This window comes from Micropterus dolomieu, linkage group LG03 (assembly GCF_021292245.1).
Source record: "Micropterus dolomieu isolate WLL.071019.BEF.003 ecotype Adirondacks linkage group LG03, ASM2129224v1, whole genome shotgun sequence".
In the NCBI taxonomy this organism is placed as follows: domain Eukaryota; kingdom Metazoa; phylum Chordata; class Actinopteri; order Centrarchiformes; family Centrarchidae; genus Micropterus; species Micropterus dolomieu.
The window spans coordinates 14672857-14698848 of NC_060152.1; the positions used below are offsets into that span (position 1 = coordinate 14672857).

At 42.5% G+C, this 25992-nt stretch overlaps 3 protein-coding genes across 4 annotated transcripts in view; 1 reads left to right on the plus strand and 2 right to left on the minus strand.

Annotated features, from left to right (window-relative positions):
* LOC123967927 (wiskott-Aldrich syndrome protein homolog 1-like) overlaps positions 1-5784 on the plus strand; it is an 11420-nt gene extending 5636 nt beyond the window's left edge. Inside the window, exon 2 of the mRNA XM_046044296.1 lies at positions 5494-5784. Coding sequence (XP_045900252.1) covers positions 5494-5765 — 272 coding nt within the window. The 3' untranslated portion in view covers positions 5766-5784. The remainder of the gene's footprint in view (positions 1-5493) is intronic.
* On the minus strand, positions 2372-9577 carry clk2b (CDC-like kinase 2b). Its single transcript, XM_046044293.1, has 11 exons — positions 9330-9577; positions 8520-8610; positions 8366-8432; positions 8168-8284; positions 7911-8077; positions 6336-6430; positions 3974-4103; positions 3791-3873; positions 3299-3378; positions 3122-3212; positions 2372-3033 (listed from the first exon to the last, which is right to left on the minus strand). Exons 1-11 carry the CDS (start codon positions 9393-9395, stop codon positions 2851-2853), a joined length of 1170 nt encoding a protein of 389 aa, XP_045900249.1. The 5' UTR covers positions 9396-9577; the 3' UTR covers positions 2372-2850.
* Positions 9578-10118: 541 nt separating this feature from the next.
* On the minus strand, positions 10119-25548 carry LOC123967922 (meiotic recombination protein REC8 homolog). Of its 2 annotated transcripts, none has more exons than XM_046044287.1 (17): positions 25363-25548; positions 23755-23823; positions 23534-23676; positions 23382-23457; positions 23173-23293; positions 22962-23040; positions 21510-21577; positions 21324-21402; positions 21120-21201; positions 20862-21039; positions 20069-20270; positions 14657-14838; positions 14500-14542; positions 14208-14292; positions 14061-14135; positions 13806-13915; positions 10119-10666 (listed from the first exon to the last, which is right to left on the minus strand). In XM_046044287.1, exons 1-17 carry the CDS (start codon positions 25416-25418, stop codon positions 10563-10565), a joined length of 1752 nt encoding a protein of 583 aa, XP_045900243.1. In that variant the 5' UTR covers positions 25419-25548; the 3' UTR covers positions 10119-10562. The 2 variants fall into 2 exon arrangements, with proteins under 2 accessions (XP_045900243.1, XP_045900242.1); XM_046044286.1 differs by having other exon boundaries at positions 13759-13915.
* Between the last annotated feature and the right edge of the window lie 444 nt (positions 25549-25992).

Consider the following 25992-nt stretch of genomic DNA (forward strand, 5'->3'; position numbering starts at 1 on the left):
TTAAAAAGTCTTATTTTTAAGATCATTCCTTCTAATTAACAACCTAAAATTACTTTTAGCATTACAAGAAGATACATCATACATACATACTCTCACTAAATACACACATAAAATCCCACAAAAAACACACACCTCAGGAATAAGTTCTCATTCAGTCAAACACACATAATCAGTCTCTCTCAGCTCTGTCAAGGCTGAAGAAGAGGAAAACTGGCAAGCGCACTCACTCGCTCAGCCTTGTGACCGTGCTCTCTGTTGAGCTGCACTCCATCAATATGCCAGAGGACAGCTGGAGGTAAACGTGAGGTGTGTGTGTGTGTGACATAGGCCTACATGTAGACCGCACTCTGGGTGATGATCTGAAAGGCCTCAATCAAAACACAAGAAGAGAAGAACTGAATTTATCTAATGACTACAGAAGTCATTCCATACAAAATGTATTACCAAAAAACACACTCATTATGGTTATAAAGTGTCATAAAACTAGCATAAAAGTGAGCATAAAACTACAAATTTACTTTTTAAATGATCATATATAGGCTACCTTAGGATGGGCAGTGGGGCAGTGGTAAGCACTGTCGCCTCACAGCAAGAAGGTTGAGGGCTCGAACCCCGGTCGTCTCGGCCTTTCTGTGTGGAGTTTGCATGTTCTCCCCACGTCTGCGTGGGTTCTCTCCGGGTGCTCCGGCTTCCTCCCACCGTCCGAAGACATGTGGACTAGGTTGATTGGTGACCCTAAATTGTCCTTAGGTGACTGGTGGTTTGTGTATGTTTGGCCCTGCGATGGACTGGCGACCTGTCCAGGGTCTACCCCGCCTTTCGCCCGAGGTCAGCTGGGATTGGCTCCAGCCCCCCGCGACCCTGTATACAGGATAAGTGGTTGACGATGGATGGATGGATGGATGGTCACTTCAACAAGATAGAGACAAAAGCTTGTGCTGCAGTGGTGCAAATTTTCTTGCAAACCAATTTGCAATTGAGCTAATTAGCTACTACTTGCTAACACGTAGTGAATGAAGGACATTTGGGGCCCACGAGGATCTGCAAGCTTAGGATTTTGTATCTATATCCTCTAAATTTTAGAGATTAATTTTAACATTTTGAAGCAGACTTGATTCACTTGCATACAGAAAAGACAATATGCGGTGGTTTTACATGTTTATCCCAAAATACTTACAATCATGCTGCTTTTTGTAAATTAATTTATTGAGTGTTTCCACTCATTTATTTTGATACAAAAATCTATTAGCTGACTGTTTAAACTTACCTGAAAGAAATATTAGTTATGATTAGGGTTGGGTATTGTTTAAAATTTAACGATACCAGTACCAAAACCAGTTCCCTTAAAGTGATACCGATACCAATAAAGTACTTCATTGGATACCTTGCATAAAATGCCACCTGTTGAAGCCATAGTAGTTGATTGGTAGCCTATTATTATTTTTATTGTAGTTATGGAAAGCAAGGTTATCTAGTTTATTTTTTCGTGTTTCAAATAACTGTTAAATAAAAGTATTGAGAAATTGTATTAGATCGCTCCTCCTCCTAATTAGGTCATCCTCACTGGTAGTATTAGCCTATAAGGAAGAAAGACAACAGCGTGGGAGTTTTTTTCTATTTGAATGAGAGAGGAGTGAAATAGTTAAGTGGTGCAGGCACATAAGGAAAAAAAGGCGTGCTCTTCTCTTTCTTCTGGCGTGTTGTTTGCGTGTTTGGCTGCAAGCAAAACCATAAAGGTATCGAGTAGTGATACCCATCCGTAGTTATGATACACTCTCATTAGCACACGACAAATCTGCACTTTTATATTATATCTGTGCCTTTTTTCCTCCACAAATAAGGTTGTGTGCTCATTCCAAATAACTCAACTTTGGTTTCATCTGTCCAGAGAATATTTTGCCAGTAGTGCTGTGGAATATTCAGGTGCTCTATTGCAAACTTCAGACGTGCAGCAATGGCTTCCTCCGTGGTGTCCTCCCATGAACTCCATTCTTGTACTACTCTTGTACATACTTATTGTAGATAAGTGTAGAGTCATCAACAGAGATGTTAGCATGTTCCAGAGAATTCTGTAAATCTTAAGGTGACACTCTACGATTCTTCCAAACCTCATTGAGTATTCTAACCTGTGCTGTGTTACTCTAATTATTTTTGAATCTTTCCTACTTACAACTGAAACAGGTGACTGAGCATGTTTACAGGTTCCCCTTCAAGTTAACTCTGCAATCATTTACATTTATTCATTTAGTTGACGCTTTTATCCAAAGCGACTTACAATTGCTATACATGTCAGAGGTTCCATGCCTCTGGAGCAACTTGGGGTTAAGGGCTCAGGGACACAATGGTGGATGGGTCACAGTGGGGGATTGAACCCGGGTCACACCAAAGGCATGGTCTTATCCACTGGGCCATCACCACCCCATCATCTCTTACTTTCTCTGGTGTTTTCAGCTTTAATTTCAGTGTCTGATTGACACGACCCACCTCAACCCCAGTCACCTTCAGTTTTATCAGATCCTCATGTCCAATCGCTCTTTCCACTGAGTTCATAAGGAATCCCACTCCATACCACATCCATCCAAATCTTCAGCTATTGTTTCTCACTCTTTTACCAGCACCAGTGTCTCTATCGGGTGAATATTCCTGTAAGACTCATGGCATGATTAACCAATAATTTACTAATTTACTCCTTACATCTTTAACACTTTCTTCTACTTGTCCTTCTGTGTGCACTAAATTATTTTTTAATGATGTAATATAAAGTATACATGATTTGTAGTTGAGAAACTAAAACTTGCAAGCATATTGGCACAGTTCTCATGTGTAATGTAAGTAAGTGGCTATTCAGGGTCATCTGCTCATATCACAGCTGTTCCTCCAAACTTGACTCCTTCCTGGATGATAGAGGGGCAGGAAGAAAGGGTGACACAGAGCAGAGGAAAGAGAGATGCGTGTTGAGGGCTCGTACTCCAGCATCCTCTCCAACAGATTAAAAAACTGGTGGTGCTCAGTCCCGTGTGATAATAAGTACGTCTAAAAAAAACAATTAGAGAAAAACATGTTGTTTAAGGGAGTTATTGTACCTTGCTAATGTTTAAAAGTTTGTACCTGCACGGCTCACCCTTAATGGTTTGCACTTGGCTTTCACATAACGTCCGGCCTTGGAGCACTCATTCCAGTCAAGATGACCACGGTGGAAATATTTATTCTTTCTGTGAAGAAAAAAGTATATTTTGTCAGATAAAGTTTGCTTGCATGTATGTTTGTGTGTATGTGACAGTGTACGGGAGTATGTTACCTGCTCCTTTGAATCATTCTCTGAGGAACTGGTCCCTGTATTCTCTCCATCATAGCAAGATGCTCCTTATTGTCATGAGTCTACAAGTGAACACAGATGCACAAATGAAGATCATGTCAACATGATCAAAATCATCCTACTTTCAGCATGCTGCCAGAAGCAGAGCTGAACACCCACTGTCTGTTGCTAGCTAGCTTAAAGCTAACATCTGTATAGTTGGTACATTGGCTGTTTGGGGCAATTAAACACAGACTGAACACACCATTACACTTTGTTTTGTGTATAGAAACAAAGGATATGACATGTGAATTACTGAACCTTAGAAGTGCTGGTAGGTGGGTTTTATTACCTTAGGACAGAACCAGGCTAGCTTTTCCACCCACTTCCAGTCTTTATGCTAAGCTAACTGCTGCTGCCTGTAGCTTCATATTTACCGAACAGACATGGGAATGGTATAGGCTGTTATTTTAACAGTATAAACACACATGTAACCTGGTACAGTGTGAAGCCTTCGTAGTATTCAAACAGGATGCAGCCGATACTCCACACATCACAAGGGTGGCTCCAACCCAACTCTGTGGGATAGAGAACAGGGACAAAACCTTCAAAAACAAAAACAACTAAACAGAACTGACAGCTCCGGATTACTCCCTGGTCTAAATCAACATCTCTTACCCAGTATGACCTCTGGAGCTCGGTAGTGACGCGTGGAAATGACGGCAGAGTGGTGTTCATGGTCAAAGGTAGCACTGCCAAAGTCAACGAGCCTCACTGTGGTGTCATTTACTCTCCTCTCATTGCACTTCTGAAATAACAGAAAGTAAACAAGTCAACTACTTATCCAGGTGTATAACGTTTGAGTTGAGACTGAAAGTGAGCACACCAGTGTTGGTAATAATCTCCTACTGCACACTGCACACACAGCTGTGCTAAAGGAACAGTTAGACATTTTGGCAAATATAAGAAGCAACATTTTTAGAGTCAGCAGTTAGCTTTGATTAACATAAAGGAAAAAGCGTGCTTCACTTTCGTTCTGAATACATTGCCTATGCCTAAGTTGTTATACTTTGGTTTTGATACAGAAATAAACAAGATGTTGATTACTGAATTTGAGAGGTGCTGGTAGGGGAGTTTTGTTACCTTTGGACAGAACTAGGCTAGCTTCCAGTCTTTATACTAAGCTAAGCTAATGGCCAGTACTTATTTCAAATATAAACTAGGATTTTGTCATTTGTTTTTGATAGGGTTGATGAAAATAGCTTAATACTTGGGATCAAAATACTTAAGCGTTTTGTTTTTTATACTTAAAATATACTGTTAAATACTTTATGAGAAATTGATGACGTCATAAAATGCTGCCTCTGATTGGTGCTTACTCAGTAATTTGTCCAGACTTGTTGAGATCAGAACAGAAAAATGATCCAGACCAGTTCCTGTTAACAATTGGTGTTTATTTTCTGTTCGGCAATTTATCTTCTAACTAAATATTTGACCCCAGTAGTAGCGGTTACAGTTAACATTGGCTTGCTACTTTCAGCTTTTGTTATGTTTTTGTCTGTTTGCACAAAAAATAGTGTTCCAAAGTTTGTTTTAGGCAGAGAGTTCACTTAATCAACTGAGTTAGTGTACTGGTGAAGGGGTAGATAGAGATTTGACAGGAAGTAATTTATGGTACCTTGGAAAAGTATGTTTATTGTTTTTTGGAATACAAAAATACAGTAGTTTATGTTTATTTACATGGCGTGGCTGCTGTATTTTGTAGTTTATTTTGATACACTTAAAATTATGGTATTAGGTATCTTCTTTTAAAATACATTTTGATGTAGTATCTGTTGCGGTGGCAGCCCGGCTGATGGTGAGTGCCCTGTTTTTCTTTTCCTCCTTCGCATCCTGGTTTCTCCTGTGTCTCCTCCTCTCTCACTCTGTGTGCTCTCTCCCTCTCCGCTCCGGAGCCTGGCTGCCCATCCACACCTACGTCTCATCAACCTCCATCTCCGACCGCGGCACCTGCCAGCTATCAGCCTCATCTCGACCAGTATTTCTACCCCGGCTCTCCACTCCATCCTCGCTTGATCGTCGTAGCTCCAGACTTGTTGCCACAGCCACATTCAAGCTATTAATGAACGTTTTCACGTCGAACCTTTTCGTTTCCCGTCACCCTGAACTAACCCTGTCTGTCTGTTTCCTCCCGCCAGGTCCACTCACCTCTTCCTCCCCGTTAGGCCAGCCGGGCTTGCCTACCTGCCTTCCCCTTTCACCGCCTCCACGGCGCTCCCCGGTCCTCCCCTCGCTCCCTGCCGGACCGCCAGCCACCGCATCCTTCCCTCCTCGGTCTCCAGTCCCCCTCGGCCCTCTCGCTGGAACCTCTCGTGCTCCGCCAGCTCCTCGGTCCCCCGCGCCCACGTCTGCCGGTGCCCATCTTCCCCCCTTTCTCCAGCCCCTCTACATCCCCCTTTCCCCTCAATAAACCTCTTTAGAAACCTGAAGCGTTGCGTTTGGGTCCGTTCTGTCTATAATCATCACAGTATCTTTGCCTATCCCTGCTAATGGCTGCTGCCTGTAGCTTCATATTTACCATACAGACATCAGAGTGGTATCAACCTTCTCAGCTAATTCTCAGCAAGAAAGTGAATAAACATGTTTTAAGATTGTCTCACTGCTTGTTTTTTATGCCTCATTGGACTTAATTTAGCGATATTGCAGTGTTTCCAGATCTCAGCATTACTTCTGAGTACAATGTTATTATTTCCAGTTATGAAAACTATGAAAATAACAACAAAGTTTAAAGAAAGAATGTATTCTTTTTCTATAAAACAGAGAATTAATAAAAACAAAAACAATATCTCTTCAAAGATGCCATAACACAGAGAATTAGTGCCACACTGAGGTCAGCAAACACAACAAAAATATGTACCTACAGTATAAAGGAAAGACATGTGGGTGGTTCTTGGTATCTGCTGTGCAAAACCAAAAAAGAAATCTCCCTGCCTTTCACCCCCGAAGATCCCAGCAATTCATGCCTTTAGCTGTTTCTAACCTTCTCAGCGTTGTATATGAGGGAGTAGTCCGAGTTGACAAAGAGGATGTTCTCAGGCTTCAAGTCGGTGTGAGTCAGCTTGTTGTCATGAAGAACTGCAGTGGAGACAGAGGGAGAGGAAGGAAAGCCGATTACGATTTATCAGGAGAGAGCCATCTCCCTCGTCTGGTTGATTTTTGTGTTAGGTAAAAATATTTAGATGTCATGATACATTTTTTTTGGGGGGGGGGGGGGTTTGAAAAGTTTTCTACTGAAATCTTGGTTTAATTAAAAAACAAACAAAAGTTTTGTAGTTGTTTATGGGCCTCAAATAGGTTCACAATAGGGTGTGCACCTGCAGTATGCTGTTAAAAATGTGCTACCTGGCAGCAACTAGGGTGTGATGATACACTTGGCTCACGAGACGATACACGATAGCCTATTGGGTTCAAGAGAATGAGCCGAAACAATATTTTAACACTATTTTAAGAAATCTTGAATGATGAAATATATGAATGGAAAAATAATCTTTTATTCAACTGAAAGTCAGAAAATGCAAAGCGATGCAGGTGCATTGTGAAATGTTAAATATTAAATATTGAATATTAATATTAAATATTGTTTGTGTCGCTCTGGCACTGTTTATTGCTTCCACCTAAAATGCTGCCGTACAAACTATTTAAGTGGTGGGGCATCTTCTAAGCTAATTTCACCCTCTCATTCTGCCATGCTGATATCGTGAGACAGCTTTTCATCTCACAGCATCATCACATTTCAGTATTGCGAGCTCTCATGGCACTAGATCTCCTCGCACCGCTATTGGCAACACAAGATTTCTTTATATTAATGTGTTATAACTGGTTATTAATAATTGGCAATACACCTTGCATCCCTACACAAGTGTCTCGCTAAGGAACCCTTCCACAGTAACTGTTACGTAGCTGCACCTTGCAGTCATCATTTCGTCAAACTCCTAAAGTTTACAGATGACAACACCAAGTCGACACTGTGGAATCCTTCTGCTTCCTGGGCACCATCATCACCCAGGCCCTCAAGTGGGTACTCATCAAGAAACCCCAGCAGGGGATGTACTTCCTGCAGCAGCTGAAGAAGTTCAACCTGCCACAGTCCTACATTGAAACCTTTACATCTGACTCAGTGTGCATTGCACATATTCTTTATATTTTATACTTTTACATGCACATTCCTTGGTCAAAATTTTGCATATCCATCCTCTTCAACTTTAAACACGCTTTTATTGGACATAAAAAGCAAGTCATTTGAAGACAATTTCAGAAACAGGGATCAACATTTTTCATTCTTTTCTCAAAATAATCAAGATTAAACCTGAAATCTGTAGATCAGTAACGAAAATAATTGTGTGTTTACAGCCTAAGTTTGTTGGTCTTTCACTTCAGTCTGGTATGGGGATGTAAATCAGGAACTCGTGTATCATCTTCAGGTAAGAGTCACTCTCTAGATATCTACCTGCCCTGGGACAGCTGTTGACAATCGTCTTACTGTCATCACTGACACTGATCCAGAGGTACAAGATAAAAAGCTAAGTTGTGGAAGCGTAGTGGATATTGAACTCACAGCTGACAGCGTGGCAGATCTGGTGGGCCATGTGTCGGATTTGGTTAATGGGATAAGGCAGGAAGTTGTTTGCTTTCATGAAGTCAAAGGTGCTGAGAGACAACAGCTCAAAAGAGATGCAAATGTGGCCGTAGTAGTTAAACCAGTCCAGCATCTGCACACAGCGACTGATGGGAAAAGAAACAGAGAAGAAATGTAACAGACAGAAAAAGAGTAATCTCATCCTATAATTAATAATAAAATCCCAAACTACTCACTGCTTGTTGTCAGGATCTCTCTCTCTGATCTTCTCCAGCACATTGATTTCCAGTTTGGCTGCTTCCCTGTATTTGTCCAAGTTCTTAATGATCTTCAGAGCGATTCGACTTCCTCCTCTGTGTGTTGAAACACTGTGTTTGAAAGTAATTAACACTACACACTGGTTGCAACTTCCATTATTTGATGAAGCAATTTACCTGCTGTGGTCCAAACATTGTACCACCTTCCCGAAAGTACCCTCACCTAAAGTGTTGACTATCTCATCTGTGAAACAGATTGAGGTGATATTAAAGCTGGCGAATGCTGACCAAGGCCAACACTGCCAACACTTGCAACTGAACTGATACCTACATCTGTCTTCCAGGACATCCCCACTTTTGTAGATCAGGTGGCCATTCTCAGTGTCTCTCTCTTTATCGCTTGCAGTTTCAGTGCTGCTCCGCTGGAAACCAAATTTATGACAGGTGGAGCAAAAGAAGAAAAATCTGTGCAGAAATCAACCTGCCTCCGTCCCTTTCTTCACTCTCCAACTAAAGACTAAGACAGATTGAGTGACATCTGACCACTAGGTCTTAAAGGGCAAAGGTCATCAGCTGGATTTACCCCTGGTTAAGAGTGACGCTTTCAATATAACATGCAGAGAAATGCCCACATGGTGAAACAAATCTGCACTCAAAAGAGCTTCATTTCATGCATTTCGTTCGATCTGCACTCTGTTTTTGTGGCTGTAATAACAACAAATCCTCCAGAAAGCAGCTTTTACACATTAAGGTTGACCCTGATGGCCTGAGCTTGTTCTAAAAGAGGTTAATAAGCAATGTCAAATTACTTCTGGCACTCTATGGAGGAGCTGAGGCTCTATTTCCATCCACATTCTGAGACTGTTATTAATATGAGTAGGCCAGCATGTGCTGAGGAGACACTTACTGCAGGACACAGGCCACAAATAAGACAAACAAGTGACCCATATAAACACACACAGTCTGAATGTGGTTTGTTATTGGAAGATAAGTATCAGAGCATAAGTACAAAATGACCACATAGTGCTGATGATTTCAGGTCACAGGTCAACCACAAAGCAGAGGTGACAGGATTATTGGTAGAAGGAAATGCAGATACAAAGATACTAAGAATGCATGCACAGAAAATGGAGATACTCACAGAGAGGCAGAGGCAAATACAGTCCAGAAAACCCTTATAGAAAGAGTACAGCTCTGTCTTTCCCATTGCGCTGAAGTGTAGAGCTAGTCAGAGATTAGAAGAGCTTCAGTGGAAGAAAAGAGGCTGGAGGGAGGTTGTAGTAAGGTGATGGAGAGAGGCGGGTGAAGCAAAAGCAGTAGCAGACAAAATAGACAAGGAGGGTGGGACAATACAATAATAAAGCAATAACACAGAAAAACTAGAAGGACATGGAGTTGTGACAAAGTAAAAAATAGCCTGCGGTGTTGTCAGCAGAAAACTGAAAGCAAAGCAGAGACACAACTACACAGTCTGGTCACAAAACTGACAGAAGAAAGAATACCTTAAGAGGACTGAAGAAAAAAAATCAAACACCATCAAGCAAGAAAGCTACATGACACAAACAGAAAGTGACAGACAGAAATGAGACGAAAAGATGGGAGGAGGAAGAGGACGGAGAGAGAGGGTGAGAAAGAGAGAGCTGAGACAGAGGCTAATAATACATTTTGGTCACAACCCCCTGAGAAAGTCTTCAGAGGAGAATCAAGATGTGGTTGAGGGGAGCGACAGAGGGGTGAGGAGGAGAGATCCGGTTTCACTCAACTTACTTACTCTCCTCCTTGTACCTCTTTAACCCCTGCAATATGTTTTTCCACACCTGTCCTGCTCTGCATGCTACAGATACCTTTCAATATCCTGTGTATGTTTTCTTTACAAAAATAACCAACAAAACTCTTATAAAGTTTTTATTTTGTAGTTCATGTTCAAAGGGACACATTACCTGAACAGACAGGTGGATGTTTCTTTTCAGTGCAGAATACCATGCAGGTCTTACAATATATATATATATATAAACAGTTAAAATATTTATCTGAAATCTCATGGAGTTGATTCAACTTATTGGCCACCGTAGCAAAAGGGACCAATACTTTAAAACTTGCTTTCTGATACTTTTGGAATTCTATATAAACAGCAGGTAACAACTTCAATAATTTTAAACATGTCAACAAGCCACACCAATAACAAATCTCATGAATTGATCGCTAACAAAACATCATACTTTTATGACTTTTATACTGCTTAAATCCAGATCTTCTTCTTCCTGAGAGAGTGAACACAGGAAATGTAAGAAACAGACAAATAATCTTCTATCAGACTGAACAACGTTTGTTTTGGAGGCTCAGGGGGGACTTGTCATGTGTGATCGTGTATGCGTCACAAAGACATATGCTCCTCTTCATACTCGGGTACAGGTAATATCAATATGTCACCAAAAGGCTCGGCCTGCTCCGCATGCACCTTCCTGGCCGATAAAGTTTCTACAGACAAGAAGCACACACAACCACTTAAAAACATCCAATTAGTGCGGAAAATAATTAAGCACACATTATTAAAGCTTCCACTCGAGACACCATTTGGTATTTTCAAAGACTCTGACTGAGACTGAAAGTCAGATATTATAACTCAATGACCACATATTGATATAAGAGCTTCCTCCGGTGTTAATGCTGTAACATTAATACAATTTCAACATGGGCTGATTCAAAAGTTCTGGCAGAAGATTTGTGAAGACCTATCGATATGGCTAAGTTACCCCGTCCCAGTTTCCCCATCACTCTGTGTGCTGGGGGACTTAAGTGACATTAGTATAGAGGTTGACACATCATACATGCTTTTCACTGCCTTATGCATCGCCAAGAAAACTATCCTCATGAACTGGAAGGCCAAAAAGAATCTAAGTATCGCCCAATATATGAATCTCCTTATAGATCACATTAGCATGGAGAAAATGTCTGCTATAAAAAAAAACAAATTGACACAATTCCAGTCTCTCTGGTCCCCCTTGATCAACTTTATCACTTAATGGGGGTGGGTTTGTACTGCCTTGCTGCTCAGGGTCCCGTGAGGCCGGTAGGTGTGTCTGGGGGTGGGTTGATTGTTGGATGCATTGCGGTGTGGGGGAGCGTGGGGGATTCTGACTTAACTGACAAGTGTCGGTGGATTGTATTTTTTTGTTTTTTGTTTTTGTTGTTTAGAATTTTGAAAGATGGCGTGGTGTTGGCAGGGGGCGGTGGTGCGGCGCTCGGGCTGCCTGGGGCGCGGGCTTGACGGGGGGACCGGTGTTTGGCCTGTATTCGGTGCGCCACCGCTGTAGGGTGGGTGGTGATTTTGACTCACGCGCTGTTCGGATGTGGTGGCGCTCGGCTGCCTCCCTGTGGGTCCTGTGCGTGGGTCCTGTGCGTGGGTCCTGTGTGTGGGTCCTGTGTGTGGGTCCTGTGTGTGGGTCCTGTGTGTGGGTCCGGGCGGGGGGGAGGGGGCGGGCGGCTAGGCATGCCGGTGGGGTTTGGCGGGGGGGGGGTCTGATGGCTGGCATCTCTCCTGTGCAGTGCAATAAATGGCTGTTGTGTGGCGTTAGTTACATTGGTAGCGAGGTAGTGTTGGCTGGCTCACCTGTAGGTCGTGATTGGCTTGTGTGCTTGTCGGGGGTTGGGGGCCTCAGGTGCGGGCCCGGACTGGGCTGGTGTTTGGCTCTGTCCTGTGTGCATGCTGTGCATCTTGATAATTGTATTTCTGTTCTCTGAGGGGTCTGGCGGCTGGTTGTTGGAAGGGCGGGGGACCGGGAAGAAGGGGGTTGACGGGGTGGGTCGGTTGGCTGTAGGCCTGGTTGTCCCGCGTTATCGCTCACTGGCGGTTTGCGGTTTGGAGGACTGTGGTGGGATTGTAGGGCGATTGTTGATGCATCTTGATGCATTGTGTTTTTGTTATTTTTTCCTTTCCTGGGCAGGGTCTCTGGATGGCTGCTGGGCGTTTAGTTTGTGCATTGGAGTCCGGGGGGGGCATTTCCTCGTTTGCATGGAGGGACAAGTTTGCATCCTTGGTTTGCTTCGTTGGCCTCAGATCCATGCTTCCCCATTTCTCTGTCGGCCAGTTGTTGGACCCCTCTAGATACTGAGGTATAAAGTTAGTTTTCGGGATGTGCAGTGTGGGTGCGGGGCAGGGCTGTGCTCCTGTTTATTCTGGGTTTGTGCCTGGAGTTCTCAGCCCTTGACCGGAGGGTGGGTTGGCGGTGGCATGCAGCTGAGCTAGTTGATTTTGCCTCGTTGCTGGTTTGGCATTGCACGGCGGCCTGGGGGCGTGCTGTGCATGGGGGATGTCGGCTGGCGCGGGCGGCCTTAGTTTTTCCGGCAGTTGGGGGCATGGCGGACTTTTATTGGCTATTGGCGGGTGCACGGTGGCCTGCGCGGCGCGTTTGCTGCCGGGCTGGGACTTGCTGCTGGTGCAGGATTCGCGGTGGGGCTGCCGGGCATTGGGTGTCGCCGTGCTCGCGCAGTGCGTGCGTTGGGCTCGTCACTTGTGCATTGATAAAGATGATTGTGTAGCATTTACACGTTTTGGTTGTTCGCTGCGCGGCGGTGGGTTGCTGGGTGGGTGGGGGGTCACTGGTCTATGTTGTGTGCGCGCCGCCGTCAGTCCGGGCGCTGCTCTTCCGCAGGTTACGTTCCATCAGCATTGCATTGTCAATTGACATTTGGATGGTCGTTTTTATTTATTTTCTGGCCGTCTGTTGGTTAGGTCGGGGTCTTTTAGGTCGTTTGCATCGCGGTGCATCTGGGAGTCATATTTTTATTTATTTATTTTTTTCTCCCACCCTTATTGGCTACTGGGGTTCTTGCCTGCCTGTTGCTGGGGTCGGTGTGGCACAGTCGTGGCCTATCTCACTAACAACTACATTCTTTAACAGGCTTATGCGCACACATGTACACGCACACACACACACACACACAGACACATTCACCCACACGCACACAGACACACACAGTCTCACACATAGACACAAACAAATCTAGGTTGTCCCTGGTAGAATTATTCCTGATGCTTTTCTTTCAGTTACTTATTTAAATTAATTGTTATTATTCCATCTCTCATGGCTGTGCTGTGTTGCTTATTTATTGTGCTTGACTGTTTCTTGTTTTCATTTTTCTCTCTGTTTATTGATGCTGTTCGGCTGGTTGTCTTTTATTATTATTATTATTATTTTTATTGTTTGTTTGTTGTTGTTTTTCTCCTCCCCAAGCCTCCCTCCCCATTCTATTGCAGGTTTCGTTGCTTTCTGCAATTGGTGTTTCCCTCTGCTATTCCCTGTTGTCCCCACCTTCCATCCCCCTTCTTATACAGGTCTTGTCCTTTCTCTGTGCTGTATGTTTGTGCTCCCCCATCCCCATATTTGCCCCCCTGTCCGGCCCGGCGACAAATCAATACATAATTAAATAAATAATAAAACAGATAAAGGAGTATATTAATTCTCTCTTGTTAAAGTAAAATCTGTCTGGCACAACATGGTATCCAGCTCATCATACTCTATACCAGGCTGCTAGGCAGGACAGGTGGAAAAAAAAAACAAAAAATAAACCTTGGGCTGATGGGATGATATGCTGATAACTGAAACTGATGCCTCACCCAGGAGCCTCTGAAAAGTGTTGCTGACAGTTCTGCGGTCGACCTCGGGCGGTAGGAGAGAATGAAAAAGCACAGGTGCCGCTTCATGTCTGGGCAACTCCGGCAGCAGCCTACACACACATACACACACGCCACATAAGCATGTAATCGTATTACTATCTCCAAACCTAATCAAATGCAAAGACTGTTTAAGACAAAATTCTGAGCTCTGAGTTTCTACTGGTTAGTAAAGGTGTGTGCGTTTACTGTCATTACCCAGGAGACTCCAGAAACTCGTCAACCACCTCTGGGATGTCCTGCAGCACAGAAACAGACCTGGAGACAGTGGACCTGCCAACACACACGTATGCATATAAGGATGACTGGGCTCACACACTTCGCATATGTTCTTTTGACACCTACCCTTCTCTCTCAGGGGTGTACATGGGGGAGATCTCTCGAGGCACCTCTTTCAGATAGGATCCCTCCAGTGGCAGTGATCCTTGGCCTGCACAAAAACACAGATTTGAGGACATTGCACTGCTTATATTCATTCCCTGGAGGCTTGCCCCAACCCTTAACCATAAGTGATACATGCCTAACCCCGACCTCTGACCTCAGCCTCACCTCAGGGAAGACACAAACCACTTAAGCTCATGCTAAATTTTACTGCAGTGGTTACACAGTCTTCACAGTAGTTTACAGTAAGGTTTACCTGAAATATCAAACGCCTCTGATTCTGCCAAATCTCTGGGGACCTGTACTCACACACAGACGCACAATCAGCTTTTCATCTTCTGAAATTTCTCCCTGCACAAAAAGGCTGCACAGATGTCCATACCAGAGTCACACAAATAAACATCTTTCCATACCTCCTTGGGGCTGAGCTCACGTCTCGCCTCCTCTCTTTCAGTCGCCTCAATCATCTCGCGCTGTCTTTCCTTTTCAGAGTCGGAAGACTCGGTCCCTCTTTGTCCGAACTGCAGGTCCGGGCCTGAGATAGCTGTGATGGTCGCAGCCCGTCTCCATAGAAACTGCACATCTTTGGGCAAGACTGTGGGGGAGGAAATTGCTTTGTGGTTTATTTTAGAAGTTATTTGAGTCGAGTCCTTTAAAATAACTGTAAGTGCAGAAAAATGTATTATGAAAGGTGACATTTGTTACACTTAATCAATAAATCATTATAACACTTTAGAGAAGATTAACAGCCTATAGGCATATTTACTGACATTTTACAGTTGGTGCCACTGGGCTGTATTTCACAGAAACTCTGGATTGTTTTATGGTAGGGTGACCGATTTCCAGGGACAGTCCCCGGTTTTGGTCAGCTTTTACTGCCAGGTATGTGTACACATACGAGGAATTTGAATCTGGATTGGATACACTGCTCACGATGTGCTTACTCATACAAAAATACAAAATCACAATAATAAAAATAAAATCAGACACAGACTTCAGTGTAGACAACACAAATATACCAACTATGAACAAAAACAATATAGACATATGGACAAATAGTGCAGTGAGCAGAGTGCACAGGATGCAGAAGAATGTACATGTCGGAGGTGGATGTGATATACAGGTACATATACATGCATATATGTACACATGTACACAGTGCAATGAAGCATAGTGCAAAGGATGCTGGAATAAATAAGTATTTTGTGCATGAGTAATGACTTGAGGTAGGTGGATATGGTATACAGTATCTACAATATGACAATATAACAGTATGAACAGCACTGAAATAGAGAATGGTGAATAAATAATAAGTGTTAGCCAGTAAACAGGTGGCTGATTAGAGGCAGAGTTACTGGGTTATTGCACAAGAATTGTTCCTGACACCGTGAGTCAGAAATCAGCTGTTCATCAGAGTGATGGCTTGTGGGATGAAATTGTTCCTGAGTCTGTTGGTTTTGGCGTACAGTGCTCTGTAGTGTCTACCAGAGGGGAGAAGCTGGAACAGATTGTGTCCGGGGTTAGATGGATCTGCAGTGATGTTTCCTGCCCGTTTCCTGACTCTGGAAATGTATAAGTCCTGAATGGAGGGCAGGTTGGCACCGATGATCTTTTCTACAGTCCTGACTGGATGATAGCTGTGTAAAAGTGGATCAGCAGCTCCTTAGGCAGGTTGAGCTTCCTGAGCTGGCGCAGGAAGTACATCCTCTGCTGGGCCTTCTTGATAATGGTGTCCATGTTGGGCTCCCACTTCAGGTCCTGGGATATAGTGGATCCCAGAAACCTGAAGGATTCCACAGCAGACACAGGGCTGTTGAGTATGGTGATGGGGGGCAGAGTGGGGGGGCTCCTCCTGAAGTCCACAATTTATCTCCACAGTTTTGAGCATGTTAAGGTTGTTCTGGCTGCACCAGAGAGCCAGCTGATCAACCTCCCGTCTGTAGGCCGACTCATCACCGTCCCGGCTTAGGCCGATGACCATTGTGTCGTCAGCAAACTTCAGGAGTTTGACAGATGGGTCTCTTGAGGTGCAGTCGTTGGTGTAGAGGGAGAAGAGCAGGGGGGAAAGCACGCACCCCTGGGTGGCGCCAGTGCTAATAGTCTGAGAGCTGGATGTGATGTTCCCCAGTCTCACCTGCTGATTCCTGTCAGTCAGGAAGTTTGTGATCCACTGACAGAGAGCTGGGTGAGTTTGGTGCTGAGGATGTCCAGGATGATGGTGTTGAACGTCGAGCTGAAGTCCACGAACAGGATCCTTGCATATGTCCCTGAAGAGTCGAGGTGTTGCAGGATGTGATGCAGACCCAAGTTGACTGCATCATCCACTGACCTGTTAGCCCTGTAGGCAAAGTGCAGGGGGTCCAGCAAGGGGCCTGTAATGTCCTTCAGGTGGGCCAGCACCAGTCTTTCAAAGGACTTCATGAATATAGATGTCAAGGCGACAGGCCTGTAATCATTTAGTCCAGAGATGGTGGGTGTTTTGGGGACCGGGATGATTGTGGAGCATTTGAAGCGGGAGGGAACTTCACTCACTGCAGTGATCTGTTGAAGATCTGTGTGAAGATGGGGGCCAGCTGGTCTGCACAGATTTTCAGGCAGGATGGCGACACACCGTCTGGACCAGGAGCCTTCCTGATCTTCTGCCTTTGGAAGAGGTGGCTTAGGTCCTCTTCACAGATCTTGAGTGCAGATGAGGGATCAGAGAGGGGGGTGGCAGTGTGTCAGAGGGGGAAGGTGACTGTTTGACGATGGTGTTGGAGCGGGGGAGAGGTGTGACTATGGGCTTTTCAAACCTACAATAAAAGCCTTTCAGCTCGTCTGCCAGTTGTTGAGTACCAGCAGTGTTGGGGGATGGTCTCCTGTAGTTGGTGAGTGTCTGCAGGACTCTCCACACTAACGCAGGATTGTTGGCTGCAAAGCTGTTATTTAGCTTTTCGGCATAGGATCTCTTTGCTGCTTTGACATCTTTTTATTCAGTGTGTTCCTGGCCTGGTTGTACCAGGCTTTTTGGTTGTTGTATGTGCGGAAGGTTTTAGTCGGCACACTCATGTCCTCACAAAAATTGATGTAAGATGTCACAGAGTCAGTTAGTTCGTCCAGGTCAGTGGCTGCAGCCTTAAAAAACACTCCAGTCAGTGCAGTCAAAGCAGGCCTGTAACTCCAGCTTTGACTCGTTGGTCCATCTTTTCACAGTCTTCACAACAGGTTTAGCAGATTTCAGTTGTTGCCTGTATGTTGGGATAAGATGAACCAGATAGTGATCAGAGAGTCCCAAGGCTGCACGGGGAACAGAGTGATAGGCGTCCCTTAATTTAGTGTAGCAGTGGTCCAGTGTGTTAGTGTCCCTGGTGGGACACTTAATATGCTGTCTGTACTTTGGTAGTTAGTGGCTGAGGTTTGCTGAGCAGGGAATCTGGATGTTTTTTCTCCACGTTAGTTATCTCGTCGGTAGTAACGCCTCACTAACACAGGCCTGAGGTGGAATGTAAACAGCGACCAGGACAAACGAGGAAAACTCCCGCGGTGAATAAAAAGGTAAATGTCATGCCTGGTTACACTATAAACTGCAAACACTTTATGTCCGTGGTAATAGCAAAGGTATGTCTTTGTGATACTTTAACATTTCTTTTAACAGAATAATCACAATTGTGGCCAAATAAGTGTTTGCGGTTTATAGTGTAACCAGGCATGACATTTACATGATTATTGGCAATAATAAGCCTGTTGTTGCCGATGGATTATGTGTTTGGTAGGTCTATATTTGGAAAACGGAATGTAGCCTATTAACATGACAAACTGCTGAGTAATATATAAAATAAAGACATGATCTCTCTCAATCCTTATGACTCTACATTATTTAACTTGCTGTGTACCAACCAATCCAGTTCTTAAAATACCTTTAAATGGCCAAAACAGCACATAAAATGCAGTATTCTACTTGCCAGAAAGTGATTGCAGCCTCTAAAGGTTATTTCTGCCTCATAAGGACTTGATTTCATTCAGAGGAGTTATATTTGACAGATTATAAAACCGAAATTGCCCCCCTTTTTTATTACATATATAATAACATTATATTTTTTAATGACATACCACCAAACCAAAAATGTCCCCAGATTTCATTTAAAAAATCTGGTTACTTTATTTTATGGCATAAATGAAATAATATTTTACAGTGCAACACAGCAGGAAGGCTCTGTGTTTATGGGACACATGGCTGTACGTTTGAGAAACACTAGAGTAAAATGTTTGTATCTGTTTATTTTGTAGATTAACTTCTCTTACTGATGTATATTGTAATGATATAATTGAAATAATGGTAACTATATATATTGCATAGATTAAAATAAAAGTTTTGATGGGAACACTGAGCAGATTACCTGTAGCTGCAGAACTTGTTTAGCCTGGGTTGAGTGATAAACCTTTAGAGAGAATTGCTTTGTCCGTGCTTTCACTGCGCTTTCATTTTCACCCACAGCTGGAAAACTGTTGTAATGTACTAATTACGAAGTGGTTAATAGTATCTACAATTACACTTGTACTTGGTAGCTATACTCCTGGCAATTATGGCCAATCTTCTCAACTATGTACTCACAATACATTAGCCATCATTTTGATTTTGATTTTGAGCCATGCTAGCAGCTCTGCAGATTGTAACATCTGTCTATGTGTCTGTCCACCACTTTGCTTTATTACAAAATACCCGCAAACAAATGGCATTCCCATCAGCCTCAGCTGTGCTTTGTGTTTAGAGCTAATTAGCAAATGTTAGAAAACTAACACGCTAAACAAACATGGTAAACATTATACCTTCCTAAACAGCAAGTTAGCCTTGTGACTGTGAGCATGTTAGCATGCTGATGTTAGCATTTAGCTCAGAGCACCGCTGTCTCAGTGGCATGTGAGTCTAGTACTGCGTTCCAGACTGCTCGGAAGTCGTAAATTTCCAAGTTGAAATGTCTGACTTCCAAACTCAAAGCGTTCCAGGAGCATGATGCTGCATGACAGTGAAAGTGAACGAACAACATTTTTGTCATCTTTGTCAAGTGTACACACAACTGAACCCTCAGCAGTGCCCTTGGTGTTAATTAAAAGTATGGCTGTTGTAATAAAAACAGGTGACATAAACATACGTTACTCGTCAACTGTGTACTTATCTAGTTACATCAGTAAAAAGTGGTTGCTTTTTGATGTACCCAGGGTTTTGACAGATCTGGGGAAAACTGCATTTTCATACTATGCACCCTGGGCGTGGAATAATTTGCAAAAAGATCTCAAATTAGAAACGTGCATATCAATTTAGATATTTAAGAGCTCATAATGAATGTGGTGAAAGAGGCATGTGGTTGTTTTTCTTAAGGGGTTATTGTGTTTGAATATATCTACTTTTTGTTAGGGTTTTTTTTTGTTTTATTATGAATTTTGTCATGGTGTATATGTAGTTTTTTAATATGTTGTGTTTATGTATGGCTGCCTCTCTTGTAAAAGAGATTTTTGATCTCAATGGGACTTCCTTGTAAAATAAAGGTAAAATACTTTTTTTTAAATCATCAAAAGTCAGTAACTTTATTTATTTTTTGCGTTTTTAACATTTCCTTAATAACTTTTACTGTAACCAGCTACCTAACAACCATAATCCAACCACACAGATATTTTCACTTATGGTGCCTGATTAGACCTCTTCTGTGGGGGTGGGCTTAATTGACACTTTCTTCACACTCCTATTAGCTTTGCTGAACCTATAGGAAAACTTATAATGTTATCATAGGCCTTTTCCACAGCAGACATGTTGACTTGCTATTTGCCTTTTGTACAAAGAGGTTACTTACGGGTGCAGGGGTTGTTGAGGAGCTCAGCAGCAGGGAGCATCCTGTGAGAAGAAGGCGTTGGGAGAAGTGGCCGTCTGGTCTCAGTCAGAGGGTTGTCAATCCACTGTTGCAGCACCTCCTGGGAGAGTTGTGTCTCCGGGTCAAAGAAGATCAGCTGCCTCTTCCTCCTCTTCCTCGTCTTCACCTCTGGGGAAGGCAAATCCTGGGCATGGGAGGGGTGTGGGAAGTAAAAAAACTTTCCTCCAGCTGTCAAACGTACAGAGTCTGGGTACCACTTTATATTAGGGCACCTTATATTGTATTTATAAGTTGTAACTACTGAGTTTATCAACGCTTAATAAATAATTTATTGGAGCTTTATAGATCACTTATAAACCATAAGTAAGAGCTTTTGAGTTGCCAGGTTGTGAAAAAATCCTTTAGCTGGTATTTATCCTCCTTCAGCCTGACATTTGCTTTGTCTAGCGCTTTCAGGAAAACCCTTCCAACAGACCTTTCAACTACCGAACCTCAATCCATTTAACAACAGTGTGTCAGTGTGTTTAAATAACCTAAAAACATTCAACACAAGAAAATTGCAAGTGTCATTTTGGAAGAGCATTAACAACAGCAAAGGGGATTTATCACAACCTGACAACCCATGAGTTGTTGTTGTTGTTATTGGCGTATAACAGATACAATAAAGTATTCATAGTGTTTTATTAACCAGTAATACACCTTTATGAAGTCTGCCTCATTAGCTCAAAGCGGTACCGTATTTTGTCTCTTGAACAAACGCCACACAGGCTTGCACCTCTAACTCCAGCGTTGGTCTTTCACGTTCCTTTGCTGCAGGCGGTGGGTAGGGGATGGCGGGCACAGAGACGGGGGTGAGCTGGTCTGTGGGGGGTCCAGGCTCCTCCACGGACAGGCCCGGCTCTTCCTGAGGCAACAACATTGCGTCTTCACTGGAGAGAGTGGTGGGCTGTAATCTGACACAGGTTCAGAGGTCAGTGTGTGTTTGTGCGGATCTGTTTGCACCAGTGTTTCCACATGCATCTGGATCATTTACTCAATAGTGGATCCTGTAAGCTCTTTTGTTCTCTCTTTCTCCAGGTCACCCTCTCCTCCTTCTCTCAGTATCTCCAAATCTCCTGTAAGAAAAAGTTAAAGGAAGAAAAATGATGACAATCCCCCTCCTTTCTTTCCACCTCAAAACCTTCTTTTTATCACCCTCGTTTCACAAGAGAAAGGAGCTCCTAGTTTTGCCACACACCTTCTGGAAAGTGATCGGTTTGGTCCAAGAGGAAGTCAATAGTATCTGGATGCTCATCGGCAAGCTCCTCGCCCTCAAACTACCAGTGATAAGAAGAAAGAGAAAGATGGATGCGAGTGACGACCAGTAGGAAATTTGTGACAAAAATGTATATGTGTTTGCATGAGCTTCTTTTGACAGCTGTACCTCTGCAACGGGGATAGCGACAGGCTCCGTGTCTCTCAGAGTGATGGTGTCTGGAGATGCCGTTATGCCTGGGGGGGGGGGATAATATGAAGTTAGTGAAAAGCCACTCTTTCACCTACAGTGAAACCAGCGGGAGGGAACACTACTAATCAAGCTGCAATTAAAGTGCTCTCTTCTGCTGAGTGAGATCCGGCTACACAACACTTCCTGACACTGCAGCATCAGCCTCAGCCAATTAGGAGGATGTTGTTGAAGGCAGTGTGCCCTGACCTGACCTGACCCACCGTATCTTTCTACCCTGCGCTGTTCTCGTGTATTTCTGCCTGGATCTGCACAATCTGATCTCGGCCTGTTCCTGGGACCTGTTGGCATTTCTGTGCATATCGCTATACTGCACATTCCTGGACACCTTTGTGTATGTCTTTCAGTAAAGCTGCACAGCTGACATTTAATTAAATAAAAAAATAATTAAATAATTAGAAATAGCATTTCAAACATTTGTAAATCTAATTAAAAGAATAGCTTCAGATCAACTTTTTAATATATCTTTACACAAAAGACTATGGATTTTGTCCCCCCACCACTTACACTGAAAGCACATAAGGGATATTTTAATGACCACAGTGAACAGGAGGAACAATAACAGAAAGCAAAATGTGTTTCAACGGTCATATTGGCACCTGACTATTGTTCTAAAACAGACTATCATAGTACACCGTGGTCAAAATGGCTAACTAATTCTGTTGCACATTGTGACAAACAGATATGCTCCTTTATTATTATAGACAATACTAATGTCTACAGCTATGCTACAGGCAGTACTTATACTCCCTGCAGCACTTTTCTTCATTTTATACTTCAGGTTATAAAATCACTTTGTGTCAACATCATGAATGAGACATTGCAACAGGCTTTAAAGGTATGTTCCTGTGATTTAGTATTATACTTATAAAGTATAAAGTTAGGGGGACTTAAAAAGACAGATTGAAAAACAAGAGTAAAAGTCTAGCCCTCGATATCCTGACTTTGAGTCTCTGGTATGGGTCAATTTTCAAAAATGCTGGATCCCACATCACATAAAACTCTTCTTGTACCTAGTTTGTAACACCAAATTCATCATCGCCCAAGACAAGATCATTTTTTATTATTAATACATTTATTTTCATTGTGGGGGGCATTTCTGCTTTATTAGATAGTCTCAGTGGAGTGAGACAGGAAAGGAGGGTGACAGAGAGAGATGACATACACTGCGGTAAGGATAAGATGGTACATGCTCTACTGGGGCAGTTCAGGGTTGGGGGTTATTTTTCAGGTCACATGAGACATTAAATTTTAAGAATAAATTTGATATTTTTGCTTCTACACTATATTCTATTTTCTGCTGCTGCAATGACCCAATGCCCTGAAAAGATCATTATTTTTATGTCATTACAGCATATCAAGTCATCCTACCAATTTCTAGTGCAGCTGCAGCTGGACTGGCCAGTCCAGGATGCTCAGGAGAGGTTTCTCTCAGGTAATCCTGACCCATCTAAGAGACACAGAACAGGCAGAGGACGCTTATTTTTATGAGTACAGATATTTAGATGATTTTCAGCTTTACCTTCACTTACAAATGTCTGCTAAGTGTTAAATTTCTTTCCTTACAAGGTTATTTGGGTACCTTTATCAGTGTATTGGGACTGGATGTGGCATCTGGCATGAACATCACTCCAAATAAGGGGTCTGGGGCTCCTTCTGTCTCCTCCAAGAGAGACAGGGCATCAGGGAAGTCCAGAGGTTGTCTGAGAGAAAACAGGAGGCAAGGGCCTGAGTTATCTTTGTGTTTGTGCATGCAGGCGAATGTGTGGCATGTTGAGCACCTGTTCTCACCTGCTGGAGTCATCCATATCAATTTTCTGGGACGTCTTCTGTTTCACCAGCCGGCCCACGATGGACTGAAGTTCCTCTGGAAGGACACAAGTTCAGGAACCATTGCGTTTGTCTCAGCATCTCTTTCCCCCACCCTGTTAATCATGTCTTACCCAGGAGAATGGCACACTGCCGGTGGTAGACGACGATGACGCCATACTGGAGCTGGGAGGAGAGGTAGAGGGAGAAGCGAGGTCGCGGCAGACCAGGCCGAGGTGGCGGGACACGCTCCAGCACGTAGTTCATGATGTCATCGCTGTACAGGCATTAGCTTTATTGTAACTGGACAGATTACAGCTCAGCAGATTATAAATATGTGACAATAACATCTTACCAGGTGCTTGTGACGTTGACTTTTAGGAAATCCCGGCGAGGGACTCTGATGCCTTTTGTAGCAACTAGCCTGAAATGGGCATTGGTATAATGTTGTTTCATATTTTACTCATTGGGCAACAAAAAAAAAAGGGCTTTAAGTAATCTGCAACCTCTGAAAGCATCTGGGGCAACTAAACTCCTCAACCGCAGTGACCATGTGTGCATTGTTATGGTCTTTTATATGCACTACATTGGGAGCTGATGACAAGCACTTTTCATTTCTTCTGCGTATGCAAATGCCCAGGGAAATAACAATCAAGTTTATTTATTATCTAAGTATCTATCTTTCTATCTAACATATCTTACAGTGCGGATCATAATAATTATGCATTGTTACTCAGAAATTTAAAAAAAAAAGGAAAAAAAGAATTTGTGGGTGATTAAATTGCGCAAGCAACCTTGATCAGTCTTACCTGACAATACTGTACTTTATTACAGTCATGTCAACCGAGCAAATTAAAGATGAATTAAGCCTAAACCTAACACATAAAATAATGTAGTCATACTTGCACCTACAATAAGTTGACCAGATTTCTGAAATGAAAACCTGGGACATTTTTGGTTTGGTGGTCAGTATGTTATCCTACATGCATTTTTTGTGTGACCTTTGATCTGACCTTCAAAGCTGCTGTCTTGTGAAAAGGGGACTTCAAAGACTCAGACTTTGCTGTTTTGTCTACAGTGTATATGATGCTAGATATTTGTTTTCTTTGCCACTGGTGCACCTGCACTCCTGTTTTTAAAAAAAAAATACCTGTCCAATTGTGTATGTGCTCCAACTGTGTGTGTAGCTTATATGGTGGAGAATCTGCAATGTAGCTTTTTAAATCGTACACCTGAACAAACAATATCTCTACAATAACGTCTCTACTACGTGTCTGACGACAGTCAGTCTTTGCATTAATTATTAAGGTCTTTAATTTTCAGTAAACAAACCAGCAGTCTCTAGACGGAGGTTTAAAAAAACAACCACAAACATAATCCAGCTTCATAGATTTCCCATGGGTTAATAATGTAGTTAACATCCCAATGGTTGAAAGTAAGTACATTTACTCAAGCAACGTTACTGTACTGAGATACTGTTAAGATACTGTATAGCCTACTTTGACATATCTACACTGCATAAATATTGTACTTTTACTACAGGACTTGTATCTGAAAGCTTTAGATACTTCTTACTTTGCAGGTGGAGAATTTAAAAGCCTGTAATAAACATAAAAAATACAAGGTATTGTTAACCAGTAAATTAATAAATCACCCACCACTGTATAAAATGAGTAATATTAGCTAACGTTACCGCAGTTGGCTACAATATTAAAATGCTAGTGAGGAGTTTTACTGCAACACATTTTCCAGATGAAACGACTTCTACTTTAGGAAAATGTGTGCATGGATGCAGGAGTTTCACTTGTAGTTGTATTTTTAAGTTTTGGTTTAACTACGACTAAAATGTCTGAATACTTCTTCCACTGTCGCAGTGACAAATAATGTTACACACCAATACAAAGTCACATCACTGAGGCAAAGCTATGGATCGATTTAAAATATTCAGAACATTTTTACTCACCAGATTGTAGAGAAACATCCTGAGTGACGCTTTAAAACTGTCGGGTAGTAAAACATTTTAGCAAATCTTTTAGAAAATCAATAAATTCACAGGTAATGAGAGAAGAGCGCGTCCACTGTGTGAGATAAATGTGTCGGTTAATTTCTAGTTTGAGAGAAGCAGATTGGTCAATCCCGCTGAGAGCAACTGAAAATAGTGTGGTATTTGTCCCGTTAGTTACGCTCAGACATGTAATGTACCGGTGGTAGCCTACATTTTATTTGAGAAAATAGAATTTCTTTAAATAAAATTAGTTCTCTATTAAAAAAAGTTAAACCACCTCTGCAATTAAAATCACAGCTGACAATTTGTTCAGATAGTTTTCTTATATAAAAACATTTAAGAAATTTAAATATAAACGTTTGTCTCGTGCAATGTAAACAAATTAATTCATTTTTTAATTACATAAATCATCTGGATTAAGATGCTTGAGCAGCATTACATATTTTATTAAGTGGTGAAAATTGTTTGATTCAATTATGCATTTATGAAAGTAACTTCTGCGTCTACATACACCGTTCTTCTTTTGAGTTTTTAATCACAAGCTTTCCCATAGTAGTTAAACTGGTTTAGCCTGACATTGTACTATGT

Bases quoted from the DNA above. Each gene is read 5' to 3' on its own strand.
- clk2b (XM_046044293.1), bottom strand. From the start codon at position 9,395: ATGGGAAAGACAGAGCTGTACTCTTTCTATAAGGGTTTTCTGGACTGT. The intron at 6,431-7,910 runs GTGAGTTCAATA...TCTCCACTGCAG, and splicing joins GATCTGCCACGCTGTCAGCT to TTCTTCATGACAACAAGCTG. The intron at 3,034-3,121 runs GTGAGCCGTGCA...TGTTTTTTTTAG, and splicing joins CCAAGTGCAAACCATTAAGG to ACGTACTTATTATCACACGG.
- LOC123967922 (XM_046044286.1), bottom strand. From the start codon at position 25,418: ATGTTTTACTACCCGACAGTTTTAAAGCGTCACTCAGGATGTTTCTCT. The intron at 23,294-23,381 runs GTGAGAACAGGT...GTTTTCTCTCAG, and splicing joins GATATGGATGACTCCAGCAG to ACAACCTCTGGACTTCCCTG. The intron at 14,136-14,207 runs GTAGGTGTCAAA...GTGTGTTGGCAG, and splicing joins TACACCCCTGAGAGAGAAGG to GTCCACTGTCTCCAGGTCTG.